Raw genomic sequence first — 11,579 nt, 5'->3', positions numbered from 1 at the left:
GTGGCCTGCCTTATGGGGGAGCCTGCCTATTCCCAGGTTCAGGACCATTGCCCTGCAAGGGGTTGTGCCGCCTTATTAATCAATTTTGAGCTGCCTGAGGCCTATCTCCATCTCCTCATTCTCAGCCGGGGATCGGCTTCTCCTACAGATGTTCCTTATCATAGCATCACCCAGCATCTGGGGCCTAGGGTTCCCCAGAGGCGGGAGGGGCGGAAGGGCGGTGGTGGGAGAGGGCAGGGCAGAACAGAGGGTCACATTCCCCAAATGCCTTTCCTTGCAAAGCTCTGTGAGGGGAAACTGAGGCCCAGAAATGGCACAGCTTGACCACCAGAATGGCAGCAGCAGAACCTACACATCAGCCGCTCACTCTAGTGCCACCAATGCCCACCTGCCCCTGGAAAGCTCTGATAAGACTTAAGGCATGCTCCCCCCAGTTTGCCTGAAGGATCGTCTTCCCTTGTCCTTTGTCCATAGGGCTATTCTTCAGGACATCCTGGTCAGCATCCAAGAGGTAAGGTTGTCCTCTTGGGGGGGGTGTCTCAAATCGAAATTCCCTTGGTCATGGGGAAGAGGGAGGAGTGGCTTCCAGAAGTAGCTGTGGCCAGTCCTGGGAGCTGAGGGTTTCATGTCGTGGAGATCCAGGAGACTCCCACACTGCCTTCTCACAACTTTGTGTCTGTCGCCGAAGTTCAGAATGGAGATGTACTTCCTGCCTGCCCTAGAGCTCTCTAGCACTTTCCCTGAGTCTCCGCCCTTCTAGGCTCATCTACCCACTGGGGATTAAGCCCCTCCATCCAGACACTGGCTAGAGTGGGTCCCTGTGGCCTCATAGGACAGGTGGGCACTGGACACATCTCATAGGCCCAGGGCTGGCAGACATAGAAAGCTGTGGACCCAGGCCACAGAAGGGACCCACAGCCTTCACTCATCAGTCCACCATTAGTTTAACAATCCCACACCACATTTCTTGAACTCATGCTCTGTTCCATTTAACCATATCACTCCCATACTTACCTCTGGTGGCCTCCCATCTTTAAAATAAAATCTAAGGGACGCCTGGGTGGCTCAGTTGTTTAAGCATCTGCCTTCAGCTCAGGTCATGATCCCGTGGTCTTGGGATCAAGGTCCACGTTCGGCTCCTTGCTCAGCGGGGAGCCTGCTTCTCCCTCTGCCTGACTCTCTGCCTGCTCTGACAAATAAAGAAATAAAATCCTTAAAAAAAATAAATAAATAAAATAAAATCTAAGATCCATACAACGGCCTATGAGATCCAGCCCCTTTCCAACTCTCTTCTTTGCCTATCACACTCAGGCCAAGACAGTCCTTCTCTGTTCTCTGAACACACCTATGTTTTTCAGCCTCTGGGCCTTTGCACAGGCCTTTCTCTCTGCTTGGAACTGGACTGTGAGCCCTAAAAGTTCAGGGGTTGTTTTGGTTTTGTTTGGCTCTATATCCCCAAGCACTTAACTTGGTAAGCAACAGACACTCTTAATAAATAATTCTCGAGTAAACATACTTGACCTTTTCTGTTGACTTATTTAGTCTTTATAACAGCTATATCAGCTCCCTTTTCTAGAAAATAAAACAAGAACTCAGAAATTAGGCCGTTTGGGACGCCTGGGTGGCTCAGTTGGTGAAGTGCTTGCCTTTCTCTCAGGTCCTAAAGTCTTGGGATCGATTCCCGCATCTGGCTTCTTGTGGAAATCCTGCTTCTCTCTCTGTCTGCTGCTCCCCCTGCTTGTGCTTTCCCTCTCTCTCTGACAAAAAAACAAAAACAAAACAAAACAAAAAAAATAAAAAAGGGGGGGGCATTTGTTGAGGGCCACACAGCTAAGATTCGAACACCAGAGGGAGGCTTTTTTCACATCCCCCGCGTGTATGGGGGGCATGGGAGTGAGGTGGTACACCACAGACCAGCTCCCAGATTCTACATGCTTGTGGGCTTCCCAGAGCAGGAGGTGTTGAGCCTGGGGTGGAAAGTTGGCCACTTGGGTCTGCCAAGTCCCTAAGAAAGCATCCCAAGTGCGAAGAACGGCAATGAACAAAGGTGCGGGGGCAGGGTGATCAGCAACTCCCACTAACAGACTCAGACGGCTGGGCCTGCCCAGGACACACCGCCCCCTAAGTCCCCGTCGCTGCTGGGGGTCTCTAGAGACAGGACCCCCATGGGCGGAGAAATCGAGGAGAAAAATCACTCCGCAGTTTCCCTCCCCAGGCAGGGGGCCGGGGCGCCTCCAGGGACTCAGGTTGGGCGCTCCCACGCCCCACCGAGGCAGGACGTTCCCACGCAGGGGTTGGCCTTGGGAAAGGCAGTGGGGCGGGCCCGGGGGCGGGCGCCCCGCGCTCTGGCCCTTCTGCGGGCCCAGTCTCCGTTACTCTGCAGACCCAAGTTGCCCTCGGCGCTGAGCCGCGAGGTGAGTGAGTGGGTGGGAGAGCTTGGCTGCCGGAGCCCCGCGGGTTAGGGATGGGGCTTGGACCCGAACTTTCTTAATTTCGTCACCAGTCAGGGCCTGAGTGGTTCCTGCCAGCGGAGAGGGTTAGGGGGTTTCTGGAGGCTCAGAGTTAAGGACTTCTCGGGAATTAGCTTCTTTCTGCGCGTGGGACGCCATCTCTTTCTCTGGATGTAGATTACTCTTTCCCTCTCACTATATGTGGGGCTCCCCCACCCACTTATCAATGACAGGGAGCCCTTTCTTCCCAGATGTGGGAGTCCCTTCCACATGGTACAGTCCCTCCTGTCTCTAATTATTGGGATCCAGAAGTGGGATACTCCCTTCCTCTCCCAAGATGTGTGCTCCTTTTCCTCCCTCTGACCCAGTTTGGTCCTTATCCTCCTCTAAATTCTCCCCCAAATCCTCCCCCCCCCCCCCCCCACCCCCCCGGGCTGCCCCCCCCCCGTCCCCTTCTGGGGGGGGGGGGGGGGGGCCCCCCCCCCCCCCCCCCCCCCCCCCCCCCCCCCCGCCCCCATCAGATTCAGCAGAGCAGACTCTGTGAGCACGTAGGCAGCCAATTAGGGGGGAAGGAGTGGGGGCCAGACCTTCTGTGCAGAAACCTTGGCAGATGGCCCTGTGAGGAAAAGACCTAGCCGTTGGACCTGCTCCCTCCCTACCTGGAGCCCTACTCAGTTTCCTTTGGGAGGGGGAGCAAACCACTGAGGGAGTGTTCCCAGCTCGCCTGGCCAAGCTGGGGCTGGAACCAGAACCCAGGCCCCGCAGCCCCAAACTGTTGAGACCTTGCCTCAGAAGTTAGGCCTCCTCCCATATCTTGGAAGGTTAATTGAGGTCCCAGGAGGAAGGTTCCAAATGTCTAGGATCCCCATCCACCTCCTTAGGGATAGCAGACAAAAGTACAAGAGTCCTTGAAGTTCTGGGACCCTACCATCATAGCACCTGTGAAAAAGGGTTTCTCTGTGTGGGCTACATGGGTAGGGGCGAGGGCAATGTGGGGGCAGGGCTCACACACACACACAGATGTTCTTCAGAGCTGCCTGGAGCTTGGTGCTGAGGAAAACAGGACCTGGGATGCGGGGGACCCACAGCCCAGGAAGCGCCGGTAAGACCTGCACCCCCGCCCCTGACCAACTCTGAGGCTAGGGGTGGGCTCCTGCCTTCAGGCTGCTCTGGGTCGGCTCCAGACCATTTCCCACAGTCCCACTCCTCCGTCCTGGACCACATGCCTCCAGGACATGCAGCTCACATTTGACAACACCCCTTCCATTCAAAGCTTCCTCAGGGCCTGATCTCCCAAACTTCAGGCGCCTAAGGCCTTTGTGTCCTGAAGCAGAGGGTACTGACAGGACCTGGCATCTCCTTTCCGGATGTTAATTAGAAGAAAGGCACCTAAAGCAGGAGAGACTTCAACCAAATAGCAGAAGGGCCTTCCGGACCCAGAATAACAACAGATAACAGTTATTGAGGTCTTACTATGTACTCCAAGTTGTGATCAACATTTCACACAGATTAACACACTTAGACTTCACGACAGCCATGTATGGCGGACGGTGTGCTACTGTCTCCATTTCTCAGATGAACAAACTGAGGCCCATAGACCTACATATTAAAAGGGCCAAAACAGTCCCATGCCGTCCTGGTGGTGGTACCGATGCCTTCCGTGTGGGCATCTCTGGTATCAATAAACACAAGCTTTATCAAGACCCTCCCAGTGCCCAGCCTTGCTCTGGACCTCCTGGACACCCACGCGGAGCCCTTGAGGGCTTAGCCGGCAGGGAAAGCTTGCAGGAAAAGAAGCCAGTAGGAAAACCGACCTCTAGCGGTGTAACTTAGGGAGCGCCTCCTGTGTATACCCTTTCGAGTATAGTACCTTGAAACTTCCCACAGCAGGGTGAGGTAGTTTCTCCTATTGTCCCCACTTTCCAGAGTAGGACATTGAGGCGCAGTGAAGTCGAGGGGCCTGCTGGAGCTGGGGTTGGCGGAACTGGGGCTCAAACCCAGCTGACTCCAAAGGTGTGCCCTTGACCCCGGTCAGAGGCATGTGGACAGCACTCTACAGCTTGCAAAGCGGTTCCACGTCTGCCATCTTGGTTCATCTCACTCGGTCTTTGTCCACCCACTGCCTTTGCCTGACATGCCCGCCTCACATCCAGTCCAACCAGAGAGCATGAGATTTGAAGCCAAAGAGGCTGAATCATGGCTCTGGCCATGCTCCTTGTTGCTGTGAGTTTCAGTCACTTAGCTGTTCAGTTTCTCCATCTGTAAAACGGAGAGAGAACGGTCTGACCGGGTTCAGAGTGATGCGGAGTAAATGAGTCAACTCCCCCAAAGGCCTGGGAACGGCTCCTGGCCCGCTGTAAGTGCTCAGTAAATGCAGCCTTTTTTTTTTTCTTTTCTCCCAAGTATTATGGGGAGAGCTGGGATGTCCCAGGGGCAGCCTGAATTCAGCTCTTCCATTGCCCCTGCAGCCCACCGCGAGGGGAAGATGCCGCCCTACACCAACTACCATGCCCAGCGCTCCTACCCCATGCCCGATGAGCCCTTCTGCACAGAGCTCAACGCTGAGCAGCGGGCCCTGAAGGAGAAGGAGAAGGGCAGCTGGACCCAGCTGAGCCACGCCGAGAAGGTGGCCTGTAGGTGTCAGGGTGGGGCTGGCTAGGCAGAGTGGGCTGGGCGGTGACTCTGAAAAGGGCACCTGGGTGGCTTAGTCACTTAAGGGTCCGACTCTTGGTTTTGGCACAGGTCACAGCCTCCCATGCTGAGGTCATGATCTTAGGGTCGTGAGATCGAGCCCTGCAGCTGCTTGAGATTCCCTCTCCCTCTCCCTTCCCCTCTACCTCTCCCCCACCTCTCTCTAAAATAAATAAGTAAATAAGTAAGTAAATATATAAATAAATAAAATCTTAAAAAAGAAAGAAAGAAAGAAAGAGAGAAAGACTGCTACCCAAGACAGCCAGAAATCCCCAAATACTTGATCTGAGGGGTGAAGTTCATCATTTGTTTGTTTATTCATTTTTTTATTTAAAGATTTTATTTATTTATTTGACAGAGAGCGATCACAAGTAGGCAGAGAGGCAGGCAGAGAGAGAGGAAGGGAAGCAGGCTTCCTGCTGAGCAGAGAGCCCGATGCAGGGCTCGATCCCAGGACCCTGAGATCATGACCTGAGCTGAAGGCAGTGGCTTAACCCACTGAGCCACCCAGGCGCCCCTGTTTGTTTGTTCTTTTATTCAGTCAGCTCTTTGTGCACAGCCAGATGCTAGGTGATGCTGGGGACACAGGAGTGAATCACCTTGATGGTTCTTGCCATTGGCCTAAGGCTCCCAGTTCAATGAGGGAATGGACACAGACCCGGAAAACTGTAACACAGGCTGTGTCTAGGGTGAGGTGTGTCCAGGGGGTTGTGAGGACCCGAAAGAGAGAGAGATGGAATCCTGGTGGGCCTTGCAGAGGAGGGCATGTTCTGGTTAGCCTTGAATGGTGAGGAGGAGGGTGTCGCCTGGCAGTGGGAACAGCATGGGGAGAGATACGGAAGCAGGAAAGCATGGACTGTCTTGGGTATCACTGAGTGGTGTGGGGAGGTGGAGCAGAAAGGCAGGTAAGGTGGGTGGGAGGGCGGGGACCTGACCCTGGGAAACGGGAGGGATGTGTCCTGCCCACCAGAAGTTCCCCTAAATGACTCTGATATTTGGAGCCTGCTCCTGGCCATGCTTTGCCTAAAGGGGATGCTCCGTAAGAATTTGCTGAATGGACAGCCTCTGCTGCAAGAGTGGGGAGGCTGGGGATCCCTGAGGCCAAAACTTGGCCCAGGGTCTTGGGAATGGATACACACGAGGCCCCTCCTTCCCCACCCCTCCTCTGCCTCCAGTGTACCGCCTTCAGTTCCACGAGACCTTCGCAGAGATGAACCGTCGCTCCAACGAGTGGAAGACAGTGATGGGCTGTGTCTTCTTCTTTTTTGGATTCACAGCTCTGATGATTTGGTGGCAGCGGGTCTATGGTGAGTGGCAATCCCTCACCTTGCTACAGCCCTGGGCTGTGCCCTTGTGGTCAGAGCCACCAGCCCAGCTCTTACAGGGCGACTATCCTGGCACTCATCTGTAGAGTTTTGAAAAGTCCTCCAGGGTGAAGGGCAGAGCATGGCTGCCTGGGCTGGGATGCAGGAGCTTTACTTCTCTGGGTCTCAATTCCTTCATCTGTAAAATGAAAATAATAGTGCCCACATCACAGGGTTCTTTTGAGGATTTAATGGCTGTAAGCCAGTGCCTGGCACATTATCATGAATGGAGCCATTACTGATTGCTGTTAGTAACCATTAATTTTTCCGTCACAGAGTCTCCAACATAGGAGAGCTTAAACAAGATATAGGTTTTGTTCCTCTCACAAAAAAGGCCAGGGAGTTTGGAGACTGAAATGTCAAGGCTCCTTCTGTGGTGTTGCACAGCTGTCCTCGCTGTGTGGCTTCCTTCTTGCCATATGAGATGGCCACTTCAGCTCCAGCCTTGAAGGTCTACCTTCCAGCCAAGAACAGGGCAAGGGATGCCCCTCCTCTTTAAGGTCCAGAAGTTGCCCACATCCCTTCTGCTCACCTCCTGTTGGCTAGAAATGATCACATGACCATGTCTAGCCACAAAGGAAATTGGGAAATGTAGTTTTTAGCTAGCTGGTCCCATGCCCAGCTAATGGCTTATGACTACGGAAGAGTGATGCTCCAGGTGTGGTCCCTGGACCAACATCATCATTTGGGAATGCTCAGAAATGCAAATTCTCAGCCCCAGTCTGGATCTACTAAGTCAGATATTGTGAGAGGGAGCCCAGCCATCTGTGTTTTAACAAGCTCTCCAAGTCATTCTGATGCCCACTCAGCTTTAGGAAGCACTGCTCCAGAAGGGACCGGGATGTTGGGGGAAGAGCTGGCAGCCTGTGCCCCAGCTTTTCACCTCCAACAGCCTCACCTTTCTTTTTCTGTGAGAGTGTGATGGGAATTCCTGCCTTGCATGAGGAAGAAATGAGGGAGACTTTGGGAAGAATTCTAGTCTAGCCCAGTGTTTGGTGCTGACAGGTGCCATAAAGATCTTTTCCTTCTTTCCTACCCAGTGGGATAGGAAGTCCCAGTGAGGAGGTCTGACAAGCTGAGTCAGCCTTAGAGCAGATGGACCAGGAAGTCAAGTCTGAGCTGGGTGGGGAGGCCCACGGTCCCTCATACACACACGTCAAGGCACCTAAAATGCCTCTTGAGTACCCCAGCCTTTTAGCAAACTAACTGCCCTCTTCAGATTTTTTAAAGTGAACACCCCTTCCTCACCTCCTACTTCCAACGCCCTTAGGAAGCGAAAGAAACCGTCTCATCCTGGGCCCTTCCCAGTCCGTGGGAGCAAACTCAGTAATTGTAATTTGAATCAGTGCTCCTATTCCATTGGGCCATAAGGTAAGGAAGTGGGCTCAGAAAGGGGAAGGAGCTTGGCCCAATTCCCAGTGAGTCAAAGGCAGAGCTGGGACCAGAACCCAAAGGTCCCTGCAATGAAGCTTTAGCAGGGAGTTTGGAGGGGGGACAGACAGGGTGGAAGTGGGGTCGTCAGTGCAAGGCATCCTAACCCTGTGACTGGAGACCCTGGCTAAGGGGGACAGGGTGGAGGACTTGCAGGGTCCTGAGTCACCCTTGCCCCCACCCCATGCCTTCCCTGCAGTGTTTCCAAAGAAGCCCATCACCCTGACGGATGAGTGGAAGGCCCAACAGCTCCAGCGTATCCTGGATATGAAGGGCAACCCCGTGCAAGGCCTGGCCTCCCAGTGGGACTATGAGAAGAAGGAGTGGAAGAAGTGATGCGGCATCAGGGCTGACCTCCCTGCAGCTCCACTCCGGCCTAGAGCCTGTGGAGGGCCCTTTCCTCTCCTTAATGCCAATAAAGCAGGCCTGATCTCTTCTGTCTTCAGTCTCCACCTCAGTCTTTACTTGGCACGAACCTTAAACTATACCTAAGATTGAGTACTGGGGTGAAGGAAGGGCAGGAATAAGCCACTTTCCAGGGGCCCAGAGCCCAGCCAGTCATGGAGGGCTTCCTGGAGGAATAGGAGCTAGGTTTTAGTCTTTTTTTTTTTTTTAAAGATTTTATTTATTTGACAGACAGAGATCACAAGTAGGCAGGGAGGCAGGCAGAGAGAGAGGGGGAAGCAGGCTCCCCGCCGAGCGGAGAGCCCGATGCGGGGCTCGATCCCAGAACCCAGGGATCATGACCTGAGGCAGAGGCAGAGGCTTAACCCACTGAGCCACCCAGGCGCCCCTAGGTTTTAGTCTTAAGGGATCTGCGGCATTAGGAAAGGGAGGAAGGAGAAGGGAAGGTATTCCAGGTGGAGGGAGTGGCTTGAGCAAAGGGACGGACTTATTCAATTATTAACAAATATTTACTGAGCACCTGCTGTATGCCAGGTACTACAATGCCAGGTCATGGGGATGCAGCAGTGAATAAGACCAAGTCTCTGGGCCCATAGAGGGGGCATTCTTTTATGGAGGGAGACAGAAAAACGAATATGTAATGAGTGCTGTAAGGAAACAAAACAAAGCAGGATAAAGGGACAGAATTAAGGTGTGCCTGGGTGGCTCAGTTGGTTAAGTGTCTGACTCTTGCGTTTGGCTCAGGTCATGACCTCAGGGTCTTAGGATGGAAACCTTGTGTTGGGTTTCATGTTCAGCTCCCGACACCACTTGGGTGTATGAAAATTCAACTCAATTCCGACATGCAATTCGGAAATAGCATCACAGGTTAAGGGTTCCGTCCTACCAGAAGCCCTGCCCCTGACTTTTAGACACCACACCAGTCCCCAGCCCAAGTTACCTGTGCTTCTGACTGACTGGCTAGAAATCAGAGGATTCCACAAACTGCTCCCTTGGTTTGATTAGTTTACTAACACAGCTCTCAGAACTCAGGATTATTCACTGGATTACCAGTTTCTTACAAAAGGATAGAACTCAGGAACAGCCAGATGGAAGAAATGCAGAGGGCAAGGCATGGGGAAAACCAAAGAATTGCCCTGCCCCCTCCAGGCACTGCTCTCCCTGCATCTCCACGTGTTCACCAACCCAGGAACTCTCCAAAAAACCTGTCCTTTGGGGGTTTTATGTAGTCTTCCTTACAGAACCATGATTGATTAAATCATTGGCCTTTGCAGAATGATTCAACCACCAGTCTCTCTCTCTTCCTGGACTTGGGGAGGGGTGGTTGTGCGGCTGTGGGATTCAAAGTTCAACCCTCTAACCGCAGGGTTTGTTCTCTGGGAAATCCTTAGGTGGAGCCCAAAAGTCACCTTGTTAACATAAGAAGCGTCTCCTTCCTTGCTCTGATTACTTAGCAAATTCCAAGGGTATTAAGAGCTCTGTGCCAGAAACCGGAGGAAGACCAAATTTATGTATTTCTTATTATAAATCACACTATCACAGGCTGGCATAACAAAATACCACTGGCTGAGTGGCTTAAACAACAGAAATGTATTTTCTCACAGTTCTGGAGGCTAGAAGTCCAAGATCAAGGTTTTGCAGGATTGGTTGCTTCTGATGTCTGTCTTTGGCTTGCTAATAGCCACATTCTTGCTACATCCTCATGGTACTTTCCTCCGTGCATATGCGCGTCCCTGGTGTCTCTTGGCGTTCAGATTTCCTCTGCTTATAAACATGCCCGTCCGATTGGGTTGGCCTTTCGTTGCCTCTTTAAAGACCCTATCCCCCCAAACCACTACATGCTGAGGTTCTGGAGGTTAGGACTTAAGTCTTAAGTGTATGGATTTGCAGGAGACATGACTCAGCCCGTAACAGTTGGGTTCAAAATTATTCCATTGTCTCCTTGTTCTGGGAGCATCAGGCACCTATGGCATTTTCTCCGCTTGGCGGAAGTCAAAGACCCCTGAGGGGGCAGGGGGATGACTAGAGACCCAGGATGCTCTTAATGGCCGGGCTCAGATCTAGCACACACAGAATCAGCACCACGTTCCACTGGTCAAAGCAAGTCCTATGGTGTTCCGGTTACTAGTGCTACCTTACAAACTACCCCAAAACTTAGTGGCATAAAACAGCCATTGTATTATGCTCACCAATTCTGTAGGTCAGGAATCCAGTCAGTGCAAATTACTCTTTGCTTCTGTTCTAGAATGTTTGAGGTCTCAGCTGGAAACACTCAAAAGGCAGTGGACAGAATCTTCTGGAGGTGTTTTCACTCTGGTGGTTGATGCTGGCTGAGCATTAACCTGAGCCAGACAGCTCAGTTGGCGCTGTCAACCTGACATCCTTATTTTGTGGCTTCCGCAGGTGGTCTCTCTGTGTGGGCTAGTTTGCACTACCTTGGAACATGGAGGATGGGTTCCAAGAGTAAGAATTCCAAGAGAACAAGAAGGAAGCGTACTGCATCTTCATGATCTAGCCTCAGAAGACACATAGCATCACTTCTGCTGAATGCTGTTGGTCCAGGCACTCACCAAGTTCCCACGTTCAAGAGGGAGAGGGCATAGATTTCCTGGAGTGATGGTCACAATGAGAGATGTAAGATGCATATGAGATGGGAGATGCTGTTGTGGCCGTCTTTGGAAAATACAGTCTGCCCACCCACAGCCAAGCCCAACATCAGTGGGCAGAGAAATATCCTCCATCTGAGTACACATGATGAATGTGGAGTGGGGGGAAAGGCAGAATTGTGAGCGAATGCTACACCCCATCACTGATGGGGTAGAAATAATCAACACAGGGGATCCTGGGTGGCTCAGTCGTTAAGCATCTGCCTTTGGCTCAGGTCATGATCCCAGGGTCCTGGGATTGAGCCCTGCCTCAGACTCCCTGCTAAGCAGGGAGTCTGCTTCTCCCCATCCTGCTTGTTGCTGTCCCTGCTTGTGCGCGCGCGTTCTCTCTCTGTCAAATAAATAAATAAATAAAATCTTAAAAAAAAAAAAAAACAACCAACCAACATAAAATTATGTCGGTAGAGGCTAAAACTGACCACGTTTAATTGAATATTGACTACAATTCAAACAGACAATAACATTTTGACATTTAGATCATGCGGTTCGACCTGAAAAATCGGGCCAGATGGAAATAATGGACAACAGCCGATAATGCACGATGGCAGAAAACCGGAGAAATCAGATGTGGA

At 52.1% G+C, this 11,579-nt stretch overlaps 1 protein-coding gene across 2 annotated transcripts; it reads left to right on the top strand.

Moving 5' to 3' along the window:
• Window positions 1-2,373: 2,373 nt before the first annotated feature.
• LOC116868537 lies at window positions 2,374-8,377 on the top strand. 2 transcript variants are annotated; one of them, XM_032858947.1, is made up of 5 exons: window positions 2,374-2,414; window positions 3,471-3,552; window positions 4,919-5,083; window positions 6,317-6,448; window positions 8,136-8,377. In XM_032858947.1, the coding sequence occupies exons 2-5, from the start codon at window positions 3,471-3,473 to the stop codon at window positions 8,270-8,272; spliced, it is 516 nt and encodes a 171-aa protein (XP_032714838.1). In that variant the 5' UTR covers window positions 2,374-2,414; the 3' UTR covers window positions 8,273-8,377. The 2 variants fall into 2 exon arrangements, with proteins under 2 accessions (XP_032714838.1, XP_032714839.1); XM_032858948.1 differs by having other exon boundaries at window positions 2,376-2,414; window positions 3,482-3,552.
• Window positions 8,378-11,579: the final 3,202 nt, after the last annotated feature.

The sequence above is a fragment of the Lontra canadensis genome, unplaced genomic scaffold, assembly GCF_010015895.1.
Source record: "Lontra canadensis isolate GAN:19392208 unplaced genomic scaffold, GSC_riverotter_1.0 scaffold16, whole genome shotgun sequence".
In the NCBI taxonomy this organism is placed as follows: Eukaryota; Metazoa; Chordata; class Mammalia; order Carnivora; family Mustelidae; genus Lontra; species Lontra canadensis.
The sequence above is the reverse complement of the archived record's forward strand: the minus strand, read 5'-3'. Positions and strand labels throughout refer to the sequence as shown.